This window comes from Frieseomelitta varia, unplaced genomic scaffold (assembly GCF_011392965.1).
Source record: "Frieseomelitta varia isolate USP_RPSP 00005682 unplaced genomic scaffold, Fvar_1.2 scaffold_190, whole genome shotgun sequence".
In the NCBI taxonomy this organism is placed as follows: Eukaryota; Metazoa; Arthropoda; class Insecta; order Hymenoptera; family Apidae; genus Frieseomelitta; species Frieseomelitta varia.
The window spans coordinates 427,192-453,045 of record NW_025109639.1 but is presented as its reverse complement, the minus strand read 5'-3'; the positions used below and the strand labels follow the sequence as shown (position 1 = coordinate 453,045).

The window sequence follows — 25,854 nt, the reverse complement described above, 5'->3', positions numbered from 1 at the left end:
AGCACAACGGTATTACTTTGACCGGTAACGAAATAACGCTCGAGTAGCTACAATGGAAAAGAAAGAGAGAGAGAGAGAGAGAGAGAGAGAGAGAGAGATCGGCTTTGCCTTCTAAAAGCTTAATCCAGTTGCAGCTACTATCCTTCAATTTCCTGAAAATCGATCGGACTGCCACGTCGTTAGCTTGACCTATCCTCTCTGAAACGCGATTCTCGCGAGTACGTGAGTTTATCGTCCGTTTCTTGCAAACGGCATCCAATCATCTCCCCTTCTATTTTTTGAATAATCTTGTCCCTTGGTTGTTTAGGAATTTGCGTTGTACTAGATAATAGTACGTGCGTGCTACACGCAACCACCAATGTCAAGCCACACCACCGAGAAAGTGTTTCCACGCCAATATTGTAGGGAATGTATACATTGCATTCTACTCCGAAGTAAGAAAAAGATACCTGCAGTAATTTCAATTTAATTTTCTGAACATCTGACATAAATTATTAATTACACTCTCCTCCCTCTATCTATCTCTCTCTCTCTCTCTTTAGTTTCTACATTCCTAGTCACTGGTTTTTAGATTCTTAGACGCTCAGACTCTAGAATCTATAATCTACAATCTAAAATCTAAGAAGCAAGAAGCAAGAAGCTAAAAATTGAAATGTAGAATTTAGAATATAGAATCTTTAAATCCCAGTTCTCCAACCTTCGACCTAGAACCTAGGTGGAAGGAATACACGCGAAACAGCCCGACCAGCTTTCAATTCCATTTCACGTTTTCACAAAGACCCAGGAGCAAAGGCAAGAGATTGAACAAGATACAGAAAGTAAGCGGTGTCGCTTAATCCGGAAGTCCCGACCCCGCGATAGTGTTTCTTCCACCCGCGAACAGCGTGTGGCGTCTAGCGAGATTCTGGCTCATTCGGGCGAGAAAACGCTCGAGGATTGGACAGGAGGATAAAAGGCGAGGAAAGAAATTTCCATTGGCAAAACCGAAGCCGGCGCTGATGGGCTTGGAGGAACGTGCAAGAAGGGTGGAAAAAACCGGGCTATGACGGATAACGAGGGCGTTAATCGCGCGTTATCGCTTGCCTGAAGGGTAGACGAACAACCGGGCTCGAGGGTTGGCGAGTTTTCGAAGAGCTTCACAGCTTTGTTGCGGATGTTTGGGGAATCGTGTCTAACTAGAGCGGAAATGGACTAGAGTAAAATGGTTTCGCGGTTTATTTTTTTCCTCCTTTCACTTTTCCTCTTTTTTTTTTTTCCTTTTTTGTTTTCGTTTCTGCTTTTGTAAAGTAAAGAAGCAAGAGAGCTTTCAACGAAAGTGGACGTGTAATTACAGCATTTGTTGCATTATTTCGAAATTGATAAAGCGAATACGGAGAACTTTGGACTATCGTGAACCACTGTATGAGAATATTAATCATGTAGTTGCGAAATTATGTATGCAAATTGCAGTTATTTAGCCAGGGTAAGAAAGCAGCAAAGAAAGGAGAGAAGAAGAGCAATTTTTGGAAGAAAAACTGATCCTCCTTAATTGCCAATTATCTCCCATATAAATTTACCAAACTCTCCTATCTTTTATACACAACTAAAACAGAACATTCTAAATTTCAAATTATCTCTTTAAAAAACCAATTTACCACGTCTTTAAAAGAACCACGTACAACTGACAATTTCAACCCTCAATTAATTTCATTAACCCCATGACAATTAAATTAAATTAATTAATTACTCATAAACGTTAAACACAATTAATATTTAACATTATTTTTAACGTTTTAATAATATATCTCTCTCTCTCTCTCTCTCTCTCTATATATATATATATATATATATATATATATATCTTTCTCTTTAGTTTCTTAGGGGCTGGTTTCTAGATTCTTAGGCGCTGGTTTCTAAATTCTTAATCGCTGATTTCTCGATATAGTTAATAAAAATTGGAGTAGAAATGGAAGAAAGACACTGAAGCGAATGCGGGAAAAACGGGAAAAGAGAGGACAGCATGCCGGATTTCCTAAAAGGCGATAACATTTTTATTCAGAAGCTCGGGCGGCCTAATTAGAAAAGCGGCGAAGACTTTTAATGGTGGAAAACCACGACGGAACTTGGAACTCGCTGTGCCGGGATAGTTTCGAGGGTGGTTCCGGGAGCCGTTGAAAACGAAATAAGTTGAATGTAAACTTTCGTCGAGCCGATGCTCGCTCTCTGATTTCCCAGTCGTTCGCCAGTCCACCACCTTCGCTCGTCAAATTAGCCCAAAATGTTTATCGTCCTTTTTTTCACTTTGACTCGTCTTGTTTAACCTGTCAACTGCGTAGAGGCGACGAGTGTGTGCTCGTGGAATACAAAGTAGATGCGTAATTTGCTGCGAAATTAAATTAGATTGTAATGTTGTGGATGCTGATTCTTTTTCGGAAATTTTCCCCTCTTTTAAATTTGTTTAAGATTCACTTTGTTACTGAAGTTTATTAATATCACTGAACGATAATATTGGTAGAACTGCCTTATCTAGAAAAGAAGGAACTCGTCTCGCGGTTTTTATTCAGTCGTATCGAAACTCCGTCGTATCGTGTCTCCGTCGTTCTAGCCAGAATGGAATCCGGTGTCGCGTCTAAATATTCCACCCTCTTGGCGCCAACCATCTACAGAGATTTCTAATAACCTCGAATCAACATAGAACGCGACACACTTCTACATCTCGTCATGTGATAGCAATAGAGAGACACCTAACGCGATATAGAAGCGAAACGGGGTGATTCAGAATCGATTCACCTAATGGCAGGTGTGGCCGAAATGCTCGATAGCCATAGTGATTCCTGATTGCCTACTTGGTGTAATTGGTAGCGCAATTCGCGAATCGACGGTGCTCGATAGGTTTCGATTCCTTGCTTCGAACGCTGCAGACATTTGTACATCTACTGTGTGCCGTAAATCATCCACGAATGCTATAATATTCCTTGTAGAATATTAGCTCGTACATATGTATTCTAATATACTAATTAAATAGATAGATATAATAATAATTATATCTCGATACTGAAGGAGTTCTGTTTAAAGTTTCTCTTGGATCAATTGTTTGAACAAAAGCAAAAAAGAAAAAGAAAATACACAAGATTTTAGCTTCGTTTAAAGTATAAAATTCAAACGTTAACTCCGCAAGAATGATTAGGATAACGCCCACTATGATGAAAACAACAAATTCGACAGCGACGTCGGTATTTCAAGAATGCACGGTAATACACCGAAACGTATAAGTCCTGTGGGAAGAAATCGATCAAACCTGGAACGATTTCTTTCTTCTTCAAACACGTAAAATAATATTTGAGAAAATATAATGGAAACGATACCATCGAACGTAAGAAACGCCGGTATACACATACTGTTGAAACAGAACGAAATGGAACGTTTCGTATTTTTTGAGAATCTATTAATTTTATTAACAATAAGAATATAGAGAAACAACGATTTTCGCTTATTTTCTTCGAATTTTCTTCGAATTCTAGATGATAATCTCTTTCGTTGTAAAAATTTTTAAATGAAACGAAAGGTGCAATTAACGCACACTAACTCTGCGAATGTTTATATTCTAATGATGAAACGAATTCTAAACGAAAAAAATTAAACAGCAAAGCTTGCTTTACATCTTCGCGAGGATTAACGATCGTGCAAAGCAATCCCTCCTGTTAAGCCGAAATTTCGTTCATTAAATCTTTCTTACTTGAAAATTCGATATGACGAACTTCTCGTAGCTCGAAGATTTTTCTCCTTTCTTTTATAAAACCGGGAACTAACTTTTTTACACCAGCTATAAGTTGGATTTTTCGCGTTGCTTAAATCTGCCTTACTTAAAAAATCGATAAGACGAAATTTCCATAACTCGAAGATTATTTTCTGCCTCTCGAGATTCGACTGTATAATTCGAAAGGAGCTTTCAGACTTGTATGTTCGTTCTACTTTTGTATTAAAAAACTGAAATATTCAGGATCTAATATACAAAGATATATATTATTAGATATTATAATAGATACACATGATTATTATGCATCACATATTGTGTTACATATTATTATTATTATTATTATTATATATTAGAAATTAATGAATGAAAAATATTGTTGTTGTATAAAGCTGATCCTACGTTTACAAATCAAACAATTATAAAATTTACGTCACCCATCATTTATCGATTTGAAAGCGGATTTTCACTCGTTCGTGGAAAACTAAAAGTTGCAAAAATCCCACGCGGACAAATGCGTGTAACACGCGGAAATGTGTAAAATAAAATGTTCACCGCAAGAACATGAATAAAAAGAAATTTCCATCCAGCGTTGTATTTCTTCAGTTGTATTCTTCAAAACTGAAGAAACGCATGCGAATCCGCACACTATTTATCACAGCCTATCCCCTTCAAACTCCCATCCCGTATTACATTCGGAAGATAACGCAGGCTCATCGAAATCTCAGTAGACCATCCACCCTTCAAACTCATCCCCCGTAGTCTCTGAACCCCGCCGTTCGTAATTACAGAGTTTCCGAGTCTCGGCTAAAATTGTTAACGAATCCTGGCGGAAGAATTAAAGACATAAATTCCCGTTATCGAGAAGAGGAGAAGCGAGAGAAAACGCTGAAACGGGGGAGCGGGTAAGGGGGAAAGAGCGAAGTAATAAAAGAATCGGTAGACGTGAGAGGCGACAAGGGCTGGAGCCGGAAAAAGAAGGACAAATAGAAAGGGAGGGTGTCTGGGAAGGGTGTTCTCGTCCGGTTGATTATTTAAATGGGTTTAATGGGTTAGGAGCAGCGTGAAGAAAGAGAGTTCTACGATGCGCAGAGTGTAACGAGTAAAGATTCGAAGAGATAAGTTTCATTGTCTTGAATGTACATTCAATCGCACGATATCGCGTTCGGCACGATACTGGTATTTGTGCGAAAAGATTTCATTCTTGACACTTGGAGTTGAAAATTACGTTGAAACGATGTACATTCTGTTTTCAAAATTTAAATTCAAACGTCGAATGTAGAATACACAGGCTGTGTCGTGTATCTGCTGCTTCTATCTAACGATATGTACATACAATGAAGTAGACTATAAAATAATCGTATTGGATTCCGACATAAATTATTTATTATTTATCATCGTTAGAAAGAACTGTGTGATTTGGCGATGTCACGTTTAATTATCGAGGGAATTTATTTTGAACGTAAAATGTTGAATATCGATAACATTAAAATTAAAAGGAAAAATTCAAAAAATGCAGATATCTTAATTATTATAGTATTTGTGCATCTTCCTCTCTCTCTCTCTCTCTCTCTCTCTCTCTCTCTCTCTCTCTCTCTCTCTCTCTCTCTCTCTCTTTCTCTCTTACTTTCTCTCTTGACTCGAAACAAGTATTTAAAGCTATAGATACCATATTGAATGAACAATTATGGTGCAATAATTCCACAACATAAAACAGTGATAGATAATAAAATAGATCATTCTAAAATACGTGGGAGATACATACGTCGGATTGACAAGGTCTTTTTACTTTTTACAAACAAATACCATCCACAGCAGCATTGAAAAATCTCAGAAACCGGCGTTATGCATCAGGGAAGTGGATACGTATCACAGACTGACGCGCGAATTTACTTTCGCGCCGCGAAATAACATAACTTTGTGTGGGAAATGCGTCAAATTGACAGAAGGGACGAACAAGGGTAAAACACGAGCGCGACACGATGGAAAAACGGGAAGAGAAAGGGGAAAAGGGCGCGACAGTCGATAAAGGGAGGTTTTATTTTCAGAGTCGGTGGTCGAGGAGGAAGAGGTAGAGGAAGTGGAAGAGGATTCGCGGCGTGCACAGACGACACACACACACACACACACAGAAGCTAGCAACGTGTAATTTGTACACGTATCGGAGAGCGTTTCCGTAATCCCCGTGAACCTGGTGAAACGTGACCCATGGGTCCGATTTTTGCGCGAGACGGTTACTCGTTCGGGGGGTGGCGGTGGCAGCCACATCGAAACCGGAATGCAAAACGCGTCACCCTCGTCCCGATACGTTCTCCGCGATGAATCGAGGTTAACCGTGTACGAGAGTGTCATCAAGATTCGCGCCCATGCAAATTAAAATGTTTTCCGAAAACGACGCAACGGTGATTTCTGCTCGTAATTCTTCCTCGCGGCAGAGACGTGTGATTGATTTTCGAATTCTATTCGGTGGATGCTCTCTGTCGTTCAATATTAAGGTTTCCAATGATTCGAAGAATTGAAAATGCGTAGGAGTACATACGTCAATCAAAGTACGACATCGATTAAATTTTTTTCACCAAATATTTGATCGAATTGAAAATCAATCAGTGTAAATCACTTATCATTGAAAGTCATTTTATTATCAAAAGATCTTCAATCGATGGAACAATTCAGTCTAATCGTTAATAAACTGCGAACTTTTGTTATAAAAGGAATTACACTTTGCGTATTTCACTTAATTTTTTTTCAATTTTGAATTTTGAATTTTTGAAAACTGAACAGGAATTTTCACCCTAGCTTAAATTATAATGTTATAATTAAATTGTCATAATTATAGTGAAAATTTTTACAAAGAGGATATATTTGAACGACACACAAATCATTTTCACTGTCTTCTGAGCAATCCTTTCCTTCAAATATTACACGGTCCTGTGTAACACATTTCGAAGCCGTATTATTTATTCCATTGTCACGAATGTTCCGAGACATTAAACGTACACGTTAATATTCAGTAATTCACAGTGTAGAATAGGGAAAAGTCCTATAATACCGATTAGCATACAGTAGCAACCAGAACTAGTTCTTGTTCGTTGCATCAGATATTAGCACTTTATTGAAATGCGCAAATAAATATCACAATTCTGCGTAACATATTCTGCACAGTCACATTATTTATTCCATCGTGCTGAATGTTCCAAGAGATTGAACGTACGTGTTGGCACTTAATGAATCGAAAGTTATCTTTTCTTTCTCAGGCTCATGTAAATGATTCTCTTCTAATATGAATAATATCTTTAATCTGTCAAATGTAATATAAAAATCTTAATTTCTCAACTGTATTGATTTAACGAGAATTGAAGAGGATTGAATTGATTAAATTTACTAGTTTAACGAGGAAGAAAGTTGGTATTGCACGAATTTTCCCCAATTTCCTACGTCTCGGTTGGTATCTCGGTGCTTCACTCAACCGACATACTTAATATCGAAAATTCCCAAAGCGTATCCACTTTACAGAGCATCGAGTCAACATTAAACTGAACCGCTTAAATTCGTCCATTGCTCTACAGGAAGTGGTAAAAGTAGTTCCCGCCTAACCGAGCAGACAGAACGGAAACAACCTCTTCGCAGCCACTAGACTTCACCCCAATGAGATCTTTAATCGCCAAGCTGTTTCCGTTCCACTCGAAATAGAAAGCCACTTGTTATTTTTTACATCCTTATTACCTCGTTTTCTCGTATCGAATCGACACGGTTAATTAAAAGTATCGCGATATAATTGGCTGACAGAGTGTTAAATATTGATATAAATAAAGTATCGCCTAACTAACACAATTAAATACAAATATCGCGATACAATTGACCAACATACAATTAATCATTTAATAGAAATAGGTGTAAAATAGAAATACGCGTTATTAAGTTATACAAATATATTCGATACGTGAATTTTTAGTGGAGTTATTGAATTTCGAATAAGTTAACAAAAAATTTTCAGTTATATTACCTAAATACCTAGTTAAATGTCGAGCTAAAACTCTTCCTATCCTCCCCCTCATTTCCAATTCCCACTAAAAAGTATTTCAATCACACTAAACACACTCGATCCACGTATCCTTCCGCCACGATTACATTTCAAAACACGAGTTCCCTCGTCGTATTACATCAATCCCTAGTTAGGATGCGCGAACGTACTACCGATTCATTGGCAATCGCACGCGTTTACCTAGGATCCCGTGTTTTTCCTCTATTTCACACGTAGTCGCACCAGGGCGCAGCTCACCCTTCCGCCGCCAGCTCGTAGGCATTCGTTTCCCTTCGCGTAACAATTACACGCCAATTGGGTCTGCAGCATCGGGTCCTCACCCCGAAATTCAATCCTTTTTCACCCTTCAGTACGCATTCGGTACACGCGCCATATGTACACACACGACAAAAGCAAGAGGGAAGAACTGGTGAGGGAAGAATTGACCCATTAAGAACCAACGTCGCGTTAACGCGCATATTTTACATTCTTTCAATTAATTTACAACATTAATCGTTTAACGGACAACGTCGCAACAGATGTCGCAGCAAAATCTGCGTGAAACAATTTGGTTAACGTGATTGTAATACGCGATTTCAATATTTCAGTCGTCTTGCGTGTAACGTCCAAAATTAAATTTATTTATCAACGTGTTCCTGTTTTGTCATTTTTTTTTTTTTTTTCTTTTTTCTTGGCGTTCCGCGGACTTCAATTTCTCGAAACATAATTATCAAGGTAGATCCCATCTTTTAATTAGGGGAAAGAATTCTATTTTCGATTAAAGGGAAATTCGAGAGATTTGATTAATACGTTTTTCACTTGGAGTGCGTGATTTTATGAAATTTAAAGAACCCAAAGAAAGTACGTATTTACAATATCACGATAAATGCACTAAGGACCAACGTTACGTTGGCGCAACATTTTACATGCAATTTTCTTTCAACATCAGAATTACCAGCGTACAAAATAGACCAAAGGAAATGGAAGAATATTCTCAGATCTGTCATAAATATTATATCTCAGATTTGTATCTCAATTCTATCCCTACCACGGAAAACTAAAATATTCAGTAAAAGAAAAAAATCTGTCTCCAGAAATGTCGAGTCGAGTCTGACGCTGCCGCTGTTACACCGCGCTACTAACGTCGAAAAAATATCGAGAATTGAAAGAGGCTGTAACAGTCGTCCGAGGATACCGTATAGTATACGTATATGGCAATTAACGTGGATGTATGTGCAGAATTGCTTGGCCACCAGGTGACTTACCGCGAATGCAGGGCGCAGCCACGCTGCACTGTGGCGAAACTGGAGGTGGGTGGCGGAGGCGGAGTGCAGTATACCGGTGGCAACGGTGGATCATGTCTATGGAGATGATTGTGCCGGTGGCTGTGAGAGTAGCTCAGGGAACCTCGCAGGCTGCCAGGTAGATGGCGATGCGGCGTTGTCTGATCACTGAAATTTCAATAAGAAATTGTTTATTATTAAATAAATTTATTACGAACGGTCGAGGTTGAATTTAATGACAAACAAGACTAATTATATGTATCTTACAACGTTCGCTGTCTCGCGCATCGTAGACTGCGGATTCGTATGAAGTTGCACATGATATACATAATACGAAAAAATACATGAAATATGGAAAACACTGTGCTCTGCTGCGTGAAACAATTTTCTATCGAACTTTTTATTTTCCTTGTTATATTGTCAAAAATATTTGCATAAAAACGCGCAGTCTAATATTGTGCGATGCACGGTGTTGATTTGTGCCACATTTTTTGATAGAGTATTCTTCGATAGGAGTACGACCAGTGTTGAAAGAACTTTCTTGTCAAATGAGAATATCATAACTTTGAAAAATCATATTTATTTACTGCAAGTTAAAATCTGAACAGTAAATGTGTGTTAATATAATATTATTGTAATATTACGATAATATTGTACAAATCAGAAGTAAGATTCTTGTAAAAATAATCTAGTTTTATTCTAAGATAATATCAAAGATTTTATTCATTCATTTATTTATTTTATGGGATAAAGCCCTTGATATAACTGATTGGCATGATATATTCGGATATAACGAATAATCATTCTTTTTTTTTAAATTTTCGCTCATGTTCGCGGTAAGAAGGATCTTTGTCGTGTCGATAATGACTCACTCTACTGTATTCATTACTGGAAAGTATATCTACTACAGTAAATGTCGCTTTCTACAGAGAAATTTCGTCTACCTCCTGCAGGTAAGGTAGAAAGCTGCAAAGAAACTGATAAATTCAGATTGATAAGATAGAAGGAGAAAGTAATCCTTATGTTACATATAAAAATCAAACCTGTTCGAAACCCATTCGTATATCTTTGAAAATAATCTTTATCCGTCGTTATAAATTCGAAAATATTTACAAATCTTATCAGAGATAATACATGCTGCGACTGAAGAGTCGTGATAGCGTCTTATTTAAACTATACTAAATTTAAAATTTATCATCGATGTATTCGGCTTTTCTATTTCGAAGATTGATCAACCTCTAATTATCCTGAATGATATATACCATCGTAATACGAAACACATCGTCATTTATAATTTTAATCAATACATGCATTAGTACAAATAAAATGTTGAAAATTTTTATGTTCCTTTCATTCTTTTATAATGGAATTTTCTTCTAGAAATATGTACGTGCATATTTTTTTTTTTTTTTTTTGTACAACTGTAAAGACGACTGGACAAAATTATAATGAAATGGCGAGGTATTTTATTTTTTCGTCGTCCTATGCTCATTGTTACCGAAGAAGTGGTAGTTTTTTTCATGACGACTGTATTCTTTGAACAACTATCAAAGGGTTGAATGTTTGAAATTTGCAAATGTAAATGTAATCTTCAATGACTAATTGCACTGCGTGTAAAAAAGTATTATTATCGACTCTTTTGTCAATTTCAAATGAATCTGTCGGACTTCACACCTGGCAAATAATTACGCACAAAGGAACTCTAGGTTACATCCGGTTGCGGCACAGTAACCCACCTGCAGTCCCCTTTTAACGGGGGAATTCCCACGAAACAACGTTGCAGATAACGTGCGAAGATCCGAACGAAAACATACGAACGTACAACAATTAAGCACACGCCACCATCTTGTCGATTCCACGAAAATCTTATCTTGACACGCGCGAAATAGCAAAATAATAAAAAATAATAACTGAACACACACTGTTTCTTTCGCGGTGACGCTTTGTCGTAGAAACAACGAACGAATACTTCATCGCGAATTGTCAAACAATTTTAATTGAAGCCAGAGCGATACGAAGCAAGCAACGAAGCAAGCTTTCCTTAACTTTCCATTTTTACCATTTCCCATTTTCGTGCTTCCGCCCTACGTTCGCCGCCGCGACGTGAAACTAATTTCAAATAACGTGCGACGCGTTATCTGAATCTCGATTCCGCGATTATCTGTGCATTGTACCAGTGATGCAATCTCCACACAGCACACACAACACAAACGCGCTGCTACAATATTTGCACAATGGCGCAAACCTCGCGCCATGCGCGTTCTAATGAATTACAGTTTTGTTCTCGTCTTCAAACGTTGTTAACGTTGCACGACGACGCACGATCGACGCGTTCGATGATCGATTTCTACGTCTTTGACTTTTCTATCTGCGAGAATAGCGAATGATGATAATTTCTATGTGTATAACTGGCTATACTTCTGAGAAACTTGGGATTTTATTTTATTGCGAAACGAAATTGAAGCACATTTATACGTGAAATTCTGATTATGAAAATGTCAGATATTGAAGTTCAAAGATGTAAAGGATTGGAAAACACAGGTAATCGGAAATTAAATTTCGCTCTAATCAATCAACGCTGGATCACTTTGATCCAACGTAACACGATATAAAATGAGATAATATAATATAATATAAAGTAACATGATATAATTAAATAATACTTCTATCTGTATATTAGTAATCATTGTTAGACAATGTATATGTAATATCTAAAAGCCAATTTCAAAACATATACGATAAGAAATTTGATATATATTATCATTGTTAGACAATGTATATGTATCTAAAAGCCAATTTCAAAACATATACGATAAGAAATTTGATACAAATTCCCCAAATTCGATACTAGAAACCATGAAAATTTCCTATTTTACATTACCTAATTGTAAAATTTTTAACATAACTTAATTCTATTACTGATCTTTGAACAGAGAAAATAGAGAAATGCGCTTCAATTTTCTTTCTATACATAGTACAAATTATAATCTCGCAACACCACTTAAGCGATCAAAAGGGACTAAAGAAACAAAGGTTCGAACATAATTTCACTTTGCAAATTTCCATAAATACGCCCCGTTATACGCGTACAACGAGCCGGCACGAATATGTTAACAGTGAACGTGAAATATACAGCTACGATAAAAGAACGAATTAGATAGTGTTACGCTATCATAGTACGCGGTCCGCGGTATTCTACCGTTTCGATTCGAGCGGGCAAACGATTTTATCTACCGTCTCCCGTGGAAAGCAGTGTGAGACCGGAAACGTGGAAAGGGCTCGATGAGGCCTCCTTCGCAACGGTTGCGCTCTTATCTAGCGTCAAACATTTTAACGACGCGATATCGTGTCGACGGAAGATAAAAAAAAAAAAAAAAAAAAGAACGCGGGGAGCACATAGAAAGTCGGCAAAAGAGTTGTTAAAGGGGAGCTACATCTGGCTGATGTAGCCGCAAAGTGGCAGCCAGTATCGCATCCATAATTCACGCACACTATCGTACGTAAATAACTGGACGAATAATCCATCCATAGAAATTCCGAGGCACACCACGGCGTGCGCTTGTTTTTCTCAGAGGAACGAAAGTGGAATGAATCACGAATTTACTCGAGTCGATTTTCAACGATAAAATAACTCGCATAAAAATGAAAGTGGCGAACCTGTATACTCGGGAGGATGTAATTGCTAAAGTCGTCCTCGAGCGTGTGTGTAGTTGCACATGTCGCGGAAACCTAGATCCCTAAGCGAATAAATTACGCTTAAGCTCAACTTAAGGAAAATCCTTGAAGGAAAAAGCTCGAAGGCCCTCTGTTTCAATTAAGGGCGAAACACGTGCATAATGTTTAACCGGGTGAAACACTTCGCCCATTTTACACGGTTTTCCATTTGTGCGCGAGTCTCTGATTAAGAGATTTCCATCCGGTCGAAATTTATGTAACCAATAAAGAATTCACGTAACACCGTGTAACGGTGTAACGCTGTAACATGTAAAATTTATTAAGTTACGAAATTGTTTTCTTGACGATCGATCACTTAATTTGACCCGAGGGAAGGGAAACAAACGAAACGTACCGACGAAATTCTATCGGTACAAAGATTTAACGTGATTTAGAGCCATCGATTTTAGGCGATTTATTGAATAAAAAATTATTGTAGGCGTATTGGTGCATGTGTGATTTTCGTACAGTGATCTTAATTATTATTAAAATGATTGCAGTACGTCACTTTTAGTGGTTTAACATTATTTGCATTCATCTGCGAGAGAAGAGAACTGTGTATTTTATGTAACTATCTATGTAACATCATACCTAATATTACACTGTTATTTTATCTCTCAGATGAATGCTAGGGAAACCTACAATAATTTGAATAACGAATAATCGTATTCTGAACGTGAGTACTCTTTTAGTACAACTTTGATACAACTTTCGAAGGACAGCATCGGCAAGATGTTTCATTTTAACAACCACTGATCGAACTGTTAACACTTGCACAAAATTCCCTTGGAACTGGTAACTGGAAGTCGCTGTCCCCTCTAAGTAAACATGCTCTGACCATTACGCAAACTACGAAACACTTGTCTCGAGTGTTATCAACAGAGGTTACACGAAGAAACTTTCGTCGCCGACGTACAAAACTAATCGAAGATTAATTGAAATTATTACTCGTCTAACTGCATCTGAAGCTCTTTAGTATCTCGCAATTTTAGAACTGTGTTATAGAAACGTAGTTCAATTTTGTAGAATACGTATATACATTATAGATTATAGTAGGAACAGAACGTGTAAAAATCGTCGTGTACATACTTGAGTTTATTTGAGGACGAAACTTGGCAAGATATACAGTGAGTCATAGAAGATTTCTCCTGTTTGCTAACACTGATTCATATATTTTCATAGTACAAGTTTGAAAATTCAAAAGCGTGTTAAAATACAGATAAAAAGCCAAGATGTCGGCTAAAGATATTCGAGCCAATATATCGACATTTGAATATTAAATGCTTGTACAATTGAGAGCTTCTGTTTGTTTAAAAAAGCACATCTTATTCATAATTATGTCGTCTCTTTTAAAGTAATCCTAATTAGTTGAAGGATATTTGTGTGAATATCTTTTCCAATCTTCACGATTTTTCTCTGATCTCGTGATATAGCCTTCAACTCGATTTTTATTTCATGTACCGTATCATCACTCCGCAAGTCATTGTCTGTTTAAAATTTCTTCTTGGTAAGGCAAAACAATCACAGGGTACGACATTTGATAAATTTTGGTGATTCTATCGTTACAATGTTATTTCTGTTCAGAACAAATAACGCGTGAGTAGTATTATCGTTTCGAAGAATGTAAACGGTGAAAAACTCGGCAAAGTCGGCCAAATTCTCCATGTGTGTACAAATTACGAATCAGAACGTCGGAAACAAGTCGCTGTGAAACAATGATTTTTCGATCGGATATTTCTGGAGCGCGAGAATCGAGAATTGCCTGAACCTTTCTGGTTCGAAACCTCGTAAACGACTGTGGAAGTTGAGTTGGAGTCTGGAAGGGTTGGATCACAATCTTCCCTGAAAAGTAGAGAACGCTTTCGTGCCTGACGTACCTACTTCGTGCTTTCAACCGCGAAACAGAGTAAACACCGTGCGCTGAGAACGAAATATCGGCGCCGTTCCCGAGGTCGTATTAACAGGAAAAAGGAAAAGGCGGAAACACGGAGAGACGTGTAGTCGATACGTACCACTTGTGACCGAGTGATTAAGCTCCGGGAAAAGCCATTTTCCACGAGTCGAACGAACCATCGCGGTTTTTCTTTTCTTCCTTTCTTTTTTTTTTCTTTTTTTTTTTTTTTATATCGATAATTGAGACGCGCGGCAACATTAATTACGCAAACGAGGGGTAAACTTGCACGATGCTGGTGCGTGAAAGATCTACGCTGAGAGCCAGGCTTCCGGTCGCACGATCTCGCCTAACGAGGACCTAAGACGTCCAGGAAAAAATGAAACCCTGTAATCCCAGACCTCGTCTGGAAAATATCGTTATTTGGCGTCCCGTCGCCAGGGGGGAATACGATCCGCAGCGGATGATAAATTTGACTTTCGTCATTCTTCGATACGGATCGATAGTACAGTCGACTTGGAGAATTCTGTCGGAAGTTTGTTTGACTCTCTGCTGATAGACGTAAGCCGTGGATCTTCTGATTATTTTTATTTCAGACAAACATTTATATTTTTACGAAAATGAATAAGAAAAAAAAAAAAAAAAAGAAATAGAACGCAGATAAAGAATTATATTTTTTACTGTATATGTATATTACAACAGACATTACCTTCCGAGTATTTTACATGTTACGTGTTTTTCTTGTTTTTCATATATTCTCGTAGCATTTAATTTCTTATAAATACATAAAAATTCACGAGTAAACACGAGCCATGGATTTTTTATATCACCGAGTGCGTTACCTGTTCGTGCAAATTTTAATTTTCATATATCTCATTAAAGAACCGGAATCCAAATAGAAACAGTATTCATTTTCATCACTGTATTTGGATACCTTTTATACATTTTTACATGTTACGTGCATTCAATTTTCAACAAGTGCATAAAAATCTATCTATAATTTATACGTAGTTTCATTTTTTTTCTTTTCTTTTTTTGTAAATATACTTATAAAAATAATATCGTAGTAGAAATTTGTTTATATTAAGAAATATTGTAAACGATACTCTATTGAAATTTTTGAATATTACGAGCATCCTCTGCGATTTGGAAATTTTCTACACAGACGTAAAAATCCACAATCTACTTATTAATTATGCATCGTTTTGTTCTCAGAAATTTTTTCTACAAAATAAGAAACGAAAATCGTTTATAGTAGAATCCAATACAGTATAATCCAATTGATCTATTTTAAATAGAAGATCGCAAGTTCAGCACTTAGCGCTTCATTTTAGGAAGGATAAAGATGCAGAAACGTAAAAAAAAAGTAACGTATGATATATAATGAAACGTGGTTTGCAAAATTTAACTCATTAAAGGTCAGCGTTGCATTAACTCAACTTAGCAATTTTTTTTTTTTTCATTTACATTATCGAATTCTGTTATCTTTTTTTTTTTTTTTTTTTAACGTTGTAACTATGAAAAGAAATTCCATCGATCCTCTTAATATTTCTTCCATTGTTATTATTTATTTTTCATTCTTATCAACGACCACGTCATCAATAATTATGCCTCGAATCGAAAACTTTAGAATCGTCAGATCACACACAGTTTGTCAGAACCGTGGATATTTTTTCGACTAAAGTCATGTTTTTCAAGTATCGCTGTCACGTCGACAGTGATACTTGAAACGGTTATATTTGAAAATGAAAGTAAAATATGTTTGAGATTGTATTCAAGAGACTGAGAGCGTACACCTGCGGACCACATGTTTTCTGTCTCTCAAATAAAGAGTCGCGTTACGACCGTACAACGTAACATCGTAAGTTAAACTTTAATCGTAATTTCCGAGTAAAAATTAACAATTTATTACTTGGGAAAATATCGAAATATTTCGCAGGACATACATTTAACTGTAACTGGACAGGCTGAAGTATGAACATTGTATCGGAGTATAAATGTTCAGAATCTTCACGGTGCGATATTAGAACAAAATGAACCTTCTTTTTATAAAACTGTCATTCGCTATGAAATGACAACCTTTTCATAAAATTGTCATTATTGTAATTACGACAATTGCAATACCTATAACAATTTTTTTTCAATGACGTTACAAAAATGGTTCCAATTTCGGACCATTTTCTGGTAATTTCTCTTCCTTTCTCTTCGACGTCGTGTTCTCAAACGAAACTAAAAAGAAGCAAACGATCGCGGGATAAAAGCAGCGAAAGACAAAGAGTAAAACGATGTTGAGTCGCGGACTTAACGGGTATTGGCAAGCCAGCTCGCCAGATTAAACGTTGCAATTCTCCGTCGGGAATCATTTGTCACGTTTCTTCTGTAAATCTAACGCGTATTATTTCTACGTTCTCAATCCGTCATTTCTCAGAGTTACAACGTCGCAAAGTGGCAGACGTCCGCAATAGGAAGAAAAAAACAAAAAAAAAAAAAAAGAAAAAAGGAAAGAGAAGAAAAGAAAAAAACGTTAAACGATAGCGAGGCAACTTTAGCTTCTTGTTAATCTCCTCGACTTGCGTTTTTCTTGACAGAAGGACGTTTTCCCCTTTCCAAGTAATTTCATTTCAACTAATTAGCCGTCACGTTGTATGTACCTTCTTTTAATACTGATCGCAGTAAAGAAAATGCAATTAGACTTTGCGAGTTCGCTAATGTTAGTCGATTATTAATGTGTAGGAACATTTAATTAATATTTCACCCTCGAGAGAACTATCACTGAGATCACTGTCGGCCCTTCTAAGAATTTAAAATTTACTGCATTATATGAAATGTTATTATTTCCATTTACAATCACAATTTCCAATACAACTAATATTTCCAACTTCCAACGCCTAACGTAGCGTCTCCAAGTTTACTCTGATCTTAGCGTCGTTATTTTGGGATTCGAACGTTCGCGAGAAAATCACGGAGTCCCATGGGACGTCCCCCGTGAAGGGAGCTCGTGGCAGTTGCTAAAAACCTCAACGAAGCGCCGTGGATAAGTTTAGACAAGAAACGTTCTATACTTGACCTTAATGGCGTCCGTTCAATGCCACAAACTTCGCGGTGGTCGTTTCCTTTTTTTCTTTTTTTTTTTTTCCCCTCCCTTCTCCCTCTTGTCTCTGCTCCGCGTGCAGTGGCAACTCTCCTCCAAAGAATAGTCTCGATAATAAATCGAACGTACTTTGGAAAATTGAATACGCGCACGCGCACACAACTGCACAAGGGAAATGCACAAAGCTGCACAACGCTGCGTTTTACTGTCGCGTGGAATTCCGGATTTTATGCAACATTTGCGACTGCATTTTATCGGGCGACGTGCCGTTGAAAGCGGAGATACTCGGGGCATTTTCTTAGAATTCTGACGAAAACTAACAACAAGAGAAGGAAAAACACGTAAAATGTAATCGGTATTTTCGCATGAAACGAACTCGGTTGAATTTGGCGCTCCGATTTTCAAGATCAACTTTTAGCATGCGGAGACTTTTTATGCGTTGCTGTTAAAGAAAAATAAGGAGGATATGTATTATCTTCTCTTTATTTTTCGATTTTTGCACGATATTCGAGAAATTTCAAGATATTTATCGCAAACATACACCCAGTAAACATTTGGTGAATAATATGAGTAAATAATGGTTTTAATCTTTGATGGATGAAGAGTTTTAAGAACTACTAAATTGCACGAAAAAGATATTGGAGATGTATCGAGAATTCTGAGTAGAAGTGAAGTTTATTATATATCACGTTCATTTCACTCGGTACTAAGAAGATTTATAAAAAGAATTCTGAAACTTCGTCATTGCAAAATTAATGTATAACCGGAATCGTGTGATTCTCTTATGCGAATTTAAATTTAGCAGGAGTGTCACTCTTACGTTTCTGAAGACATGAATTTAGTATTTCGGAAACGTGAAAGATATTTTCTGTTCCATTTTAGGATATTTTAATACACCAGTCGGTATAAAGTGGTTCGTAAATGTATAAATTGCAACAGCTCCATTTTAGAATCTTTCGTATCGTAAACTGATAATTCTAACTGAATTCCAAAATAATGAAACGAAATCATTACTGAAACAGTATAGTGAATGACACGAAAATTACTCCGTTTAAAAGAAATCATTATTATATAACATGAATATGTACTGTATAATTTTTGATATATGCGCCAACTCAACCTGAATCTAATTTAACAGCTCTAATAAAATAAATATTCAAAGTTCGAAGAATTTTTAGAGAAGCAAAAGCACGTTCGGCCACAATCTAATCTAGTCAACCTAACAAAATATATATTCAAGTTTGAGGAATTTTTTTTAAAGATCCAAAAGATGTACGTTCTATTAATCTAATCTAATCTAATCAACCTGATACAATAAATACTCGAGACCAAAAATCTAACCTAATCAATCTGATGAAATAAATATTCAAAATTTGAAGAATATTCAAAGTTTGAAGAATATTTAGATAATGAAAAGAAACATGCTCGACTAATCCAATTAATCAAACCAACCCAATAAAACGAACACCTGAAGTTTGAACAATTGTCAGAAACACGTTCGATTAATCTAATCCAGCCAACCTCGGCAAAATGAATACTCGAAGCTTGAATATTCTCAGAGAACCAACAGGCTCGATTAATTACAACCGTAATCTTACAAAAGAGGAAAAATCGTCAGAGCGCAAGAGGCTTGATTCGAACGCAACGCCCTGGGACAACGTAATGCGTAATACGGCTAGCGTCTCCGATTTGCATAAAACGGTGATATTTCGAGAACCGCGTTATCCTAGCGGAAGAACGGGGAACGGGGAAGGCCGTGGCTACTAATGCAATGTTCTCTCGGTTAAAATAATAACGTTTCGTCATGAAGGGACGCCAGGGAACTAATCCAGCATCAATATCGTTTGGTAATCTGTCGACGATCGTATCGAGCGTCGCAATCTCGTCAAGTCCGCCCTAATCCTGAAGATCCAATCAGAATGCCTCGTACCACGGGTGGAATGCGGTCTATCGCGGCGGAAACGGCAATTTCGCGTCAGAAACTTGACAATGCTCGGAACACGGCACCACGCCGGCCACCACCACCGGCTGTTTTAACAGGCCGGAACCAGATTTTTCGAACACTTTGCAGCGCCGGCGGAATCGGCGGATATGCTCGAAGTCAAACAAGCGCGGAGAGCACACACACACACACACGGAACACTCTGTTGCACACGTCACGTCCGCACACCATGCACAGACTACCTAGGAATGGCGTCAAACGTAATACGGGTGCCGACGAATCTGAGTGGGTCAAGTTCGATGCAACTTTCGTTTTGTGGGTTTTTTTAAAAAACAAGAGTATTTTTAAGAACTCTACAAGGTGATTTTATACAACTCTGAAACTTACTTACAATTAGTGGTTTCGGAATGCACTCGTTTGATAAGATAAGTATCCCACAAGTGTCAGATATCAATGCACATTATCTAGACGTGAATATTCAAAAATCGCATCTTCGAAAGCGTTGCTGTTTATTACATCGATGGTTGTAAGAAGAAACGCGGTGTATCGCAATTTCAAAAATTTTTGCTTATGCATTAGCTGAAGGATATACTCGGGAAAGAAAATGGCAAATACTACAAATTTACAACGTTAAAAAGAAACAGAAGGCGATAATCGCTAATAAGAAGAACGTTGGCGTTGTTTAAATGACAGTGTCTCGAAAGTGAAAGCGCGTGACATGCCACATATGGTTTTTCCGTACGACCACAAACGCCAGTACGAGCTTTCCGTATGCGCGAGATACACGTGCATCGAACACACGCGCGTTAGAAACACGCCTGTCAAATGCATGCGCGAAGAATGTTGAGTTCGCCTGACGTGAGTGCAACTCACTTGAAAATCGCGCACAAGAACATGCCTCGACCATGCAGCAGAAAAACTGTACAAATTTATAAGAAATCTCGTCTTAATTCGTTTCATTTCGTATTGGAGTATTGTAATTCTACAATAAATAATAAAATAATTGAATTACTGCTTCGAAGAAAATAACGTATATAAATAATTGAATTACTTAATCGAAATTCAAAGGAAAATATCACATTACAACACATCTGTAATAAGTATGTTAAAAAGTATATGTATTCGAAGACGAATGTTGACAAACTGATAATTTATTACAACAATTTGCTGTTTGCTCATTCGAGACGCAAGTGTTGCTTATTGCACTTGTGTCGAAATTGCTTCACTCTGAACTCGAGTATACCTGGAAGCACCACTGGAAATGCTTACAAAGGATTAAAATTCAACGACCGAAGATCCGAACCTACTTGTGAGGTACTCGATCCCATCTCTACCACAACCCGGATAAAGCTTCCCCAAAGGAATCCGATATTTGTGCATGGTCCGACCAGACGCGAAAAGCGTTCCTATTCCGTTGGATGTTTCCTACTTTCGCCAACAATTTTTCATTGTAACATTCCCGCTGTTGCTCGGTTTGCGCAAGTATGTACGTACTCGGTTTGTAGCAAGAATTTCAGAACGTCAAGACCCGATCAAAAGACCGGTCTTCTTAAGTGGTATTAACTTTGAACTGATATATTCCAGAATTCGTCTCGTGTTGTTTAACACGTTTAACGTAATATCACGTTCTCGATCGAAAAATTAGTTTCACTCTTTACCATTTTACAACAACACGAAATTTATATCTGTTTATTTGTCTAAAATTTTGATAGGTATCTCTTGTTCTGTGATACAGGAACAGGTAACGAGGAAATTACAAAAATGCACAATGAAATATAAGCGAAGACATGGATTGTAAATTAATTAAGACCAATTTCTTCGCGAACAATTTGAATTTGTTCGATGAGATGAGATTCAGAATACGTGTGTAATTAAAGTGATTGAAATTATTGTTTGCTTCGAATGTAATTTAATGAAAATTAAATTATGTAAGCTTCCTCTCGTATTACTTACGCAACAGTACTTTTGTACTGTAACCCTCCGTGATAAATCATTTGATAACTTTATAGGTATGTTTACATTCTTTACTACCATTAAAGCTATTTTCTATTTTTTCACTTTACCACGTCTCTGTGGATGGAAATGTTATGGTTCAGTCGTCGGTAGTTCTGGTGTTGAAGAGAAATTAATTTTGGAACTATGTGTACTTCAATTACAACAAAAGCGACAGCAGAGAAAATGAAAGGAAAATGTTTTACAGATTAGAAAGATTGTAATGGTTAGATAAATGCCAAGTATCGAAACACGAGGAAGAAGAATGTTCGATTGGAGCATTGATACGTGACTAATGAAGGTGTAGCCTCTTTATTTTCGCGATAAACGTTTCAACTCGTATTAGAAATCAAACTCGAGGTTTATAATCTAGTTTCTGAGAGACAACACTGAAAAACACTTTTTGTTGAAAACATTTCCAAGAAAGCAGAACATTTTGAACCGAAACATTAAATTTCACGTTGCGTGCAAGAACGTGAACTAGTCTCGAAAATGAAAACAATTATCGAAGCTAATTCCTAGAAAATGCTAAACACTTTCAACCTTTTTCTTCTTTCACAACCCAAGGTTTAGATTCTGCTTGGGTTTCGTCGCAATTTCGTCGCGCTTTCTAAGAGCTGTTGTACAAAACTGAATGCGTTTTCATTTTCCGCTTGATTCGTATCGGAGCAATTCATTCTACTCAAGAAATTGCCTTTGTAGAAACGAATCTGATCTCGAAATAAACGCAGTCTCGTCGAAACGAGATCAGTGACTACAAAAACACAAAACAGTGACTAAAAAAAAAAAAAAAAAATTATCTTTCACTATCGCGCACGACACTTCGAGCTTATCGAACGAGAAACTCCTCTGATAGCATATTGAACGTCGTAGAAAAGTAAATGAAATAAACGCGCGTAACTGTCCCCATTCGAAATATTCGTGGAAACGGAGTACGATAGAGACGGAAACATTCCGTACACGCGGCAATATCCGGTGGACAGGTCAGCACCTGCTCCAAAGCGTTTCGTTCGCATACGCCGGAATCGAACAATCCGAAACACCAAGGAAATCAACAGTAACGCTATAAAGCTAAAGTACGATCCCCCATAACGATATCGTCGAACAACCTCGTTACGTCTCGCTATACTATTACGCTATAGCGTGTACCGAGCGACGCGCTCCGTTAAACGCGGCAGCGAATCCGCGGAAACGCGCTCGAGCGTACCTGTCTACGTTGTTGTTCTTAAAGCTGACCATCCCGTTCTCCAAGGTAGCCTCCTCCCTCATAACCACGCGTCTCTTCGCACTGTATTCACGCACTGGCACACCACCGTGCAACGACCACCGGACGCGGTGCTGAACGCAACGACCATACACCACACGCGCAAACGTGCATCACGTCACGTGCAACGAACGAGCGAACGAGCAGCAAGAAAACGTGCTGTTGAGACCGCGTTTCCGGATCGACTGAAGAGGAGCCACGCTTCGTGGCCGATCTACCCCCACCAGGCACAGCCCCCTACTACCCCAGGTTCTAATTACAACGTTCCGGCAACAACGGGAGGCCAGCTGACGTTCTTTTGTTGTAATTCGCCGGCTCGTCTCCTATGACAACCGATCGCGATCGGATGCAACTGCAGCGAACGAACAGGTTGTCGAGGGTCACGTTTACTTACTTCTCGGCCACCCTGTATGTGTGTTAACTGTGTGGCGTTGAGACGCGACAGGAAAGAAAGGAAGAAAGAGTCATGAGAGTACGAGCGCGGCGCGGCGCACAGTGGGGTACATTTGGCGGAAAAGAGTCAATTTCGAAAAAATTTTACACGTATAAGCCAGAAAGTTTTTGAACACTCACAAGTTGTCGAGTTGCCCGAGGAGCAAGGTACTGAACTTTTCTTCCTCGTTTTTTACGATATTCACGCCGTGACGAAATCCTCGTGAATTTATTAATAATTTTGATGTTTCTTTTTTTCAAAAAGATTGCGTTGACGTTTATCTCTTAAGTAAATGCACTACGAATAGTTCTTATTTTTCTGTCATCACTTATTAATATTTGTAGATAATAATTCAGTAATTTTTTTTTTTTTTTGCGACAACTTTGATCGCACGACTTCGTTATTGTTAGATTTTATAATTTCTGTCCGTGTCTTGACAGTTGCGACAACCACTTTCAGAATTACGTACAGAAACGTGGAAATAATTCCGCTGACTAAAAATGTTAAGATTGATCACAGTGCTCATTAACAATGTTTCCGAACACGAGTGTGCAAGGAAATAATTTATACCAGTTGACAAATCCAACGATATTACAATTTAATTGAACGAAACGAAACGAAATGACCTATCAGAATCTTTTTGACTTCCACGACTCCAATTTATCAAGCGTCGCGTTTCATCGTCAACGCTTTTAACAACATTAAGCGTGTTGTTGAAGCGTTCGTTATTGAAATAATATCAAGAAAGTGAAAACGGGAAATTAATGAAATTGCCACGTATCGTACATTATTACGTTTGTATTACGTTCGTGGTAGTGATTGCAAAAGCGAGATGTCCCGACCTCTGTATTCATACGTATTATATGTACCGAGATAATCAAATATGTGAAAAATACGTGACTCCTAATAAAATCCACTGTCGTCTCATCGAAAAGCAGTATCAATTACTGTTCCATTTTTTATCTAATTCAATCCTCTCGCAGTCATAGGATTTCTATGTTTCACCGAATTAATGATTCATGTGAATTTAAAATATTTCAGAATATGATTAATTGCCAAGATAGTGATTACATATCTGAACACTTGATGTGATAATCTAAAATTACGTTTTATGAATATTCATATATATAATATTATACGCATGTATATTATATATGAAATTTTAAGGAAACAAATGCACAACGAAATAATTCCTAGTGAAACTTTTCGTTATCTCATTAATACAACTATCAACGTCCCAACAGTACCAGTATTTATTACATTTTACAAAGCAGTTACAACAATTTTCAAATTAAAACGGACAACAAGATCTAAGCGAACCACTCTCCGTGATGAAAATTAAGAATTTCAATTTTCCAACGAAGCAATGAAATTGGCAGCGAAGAATAAACCTACGTACGAGTTTCTCCACGGACGAGTTGGAATTCCAAGTACACCGCGTATATAGAACTCGCGTGCGCACAAGCCGTAACGCGGCTCGACTTTTTGAAAGTAACGTTAATTTTCATTCGAGCTGTTCTCGCAGCTCCGCCGCCGGAGAAGGCAGCGATGCTCAAATCCTGGCACCTCCCGGTTGTTGAAAAGTGCGAGTCCGCAACTTTTCAACCCCCGGCCGGCCATTTTCATTCGCCTCGGATAAATTTTGCAAGGACCGCGTGCTCAACGAGTCGTACGATCGTCTAAACGTAAATGGAAACTTTATTTTGCTCGGGTCGCACGCGGTCGCTCGTGGTCGTATATACGGCTTTTGATGATAAAAATTCAATCTTTCTGAAAATTCCACCAGCTACGGAATCGTCCGTCTGTTCGTTAGACTCTTATTAATGTTTTCTCCTCTTGGAAGTATTCATCGAAATTGTTCTCTGAAAGTTTTATTAAATTGTTGTTAAATGGGACGGATAATTTCGTAATCGTGTAAAGTTGTTCGGAACTCAGTGATTAAAATTAAATGATGCTAACACGCTGTAAGAATTTTCGTTTATTTATGAGAGGAATAGATTACTGACGAACCGATTGTCGACGTTTATTCCAATTTCAAAGCTTGAGAGCTGGCAGACTGTTGTGAATAAGTCGTTTTATATCTTTTCAATGGATGAATTTATGAATTTTGTAATTTATGAACGAAATATAATGAGCATACAAAATATAAATTCTTCAAAATGTAAATATGTAAGTATCCGTTAATTTTCGAGATGCACATTATTTAGGGTTAAGTAATATTTATTAAATCACGATTTAGAGAGTAAATCTTGTCGAATTTAACATAATAATTGACGTTTTATTACAAGAAACTGTAGTTTGAAATTTCGACAGTAATTGTTATTTAATCGTTTCAAATAAGAAAAATGAAGGATTGAAGAATATAATGACGATAAATAATAATGAAATTCTTTTACGATCGAAATCTCTCGAATTTGATTAACATTATATTCGAGAAAGCAGAAAACTTTGAGACTTTTATGAAGACAAACCTAATAATAAAAAATTGAC

The 25,854-nt window shown here is 37.4% G+C and overlaps 1 protein-coding gene across 1 annotated transcript in view; it reads right to left on the bottom strand.

The window, feature by feature from the left end:
• LOC122539091 overlaps positions 1–25,854 on the bottom strand; it is a gene marked incomplete at its 3' end in the record, with an annotated part of 175,890 nt that overhangs the window by 87,957 nt on the left and 62,079 nt on the right. The window contains exon 2 of the mRNA XM_043673711.1: positions 9,020–9,205. Within this exon, the coding sequence (XP_043529646.1) occupies positions 9,020–9,205 (186 nt within the window). The remainder of the gene's footprint in view (positions 1–9,019; positions 9,206–25,854) is intronic.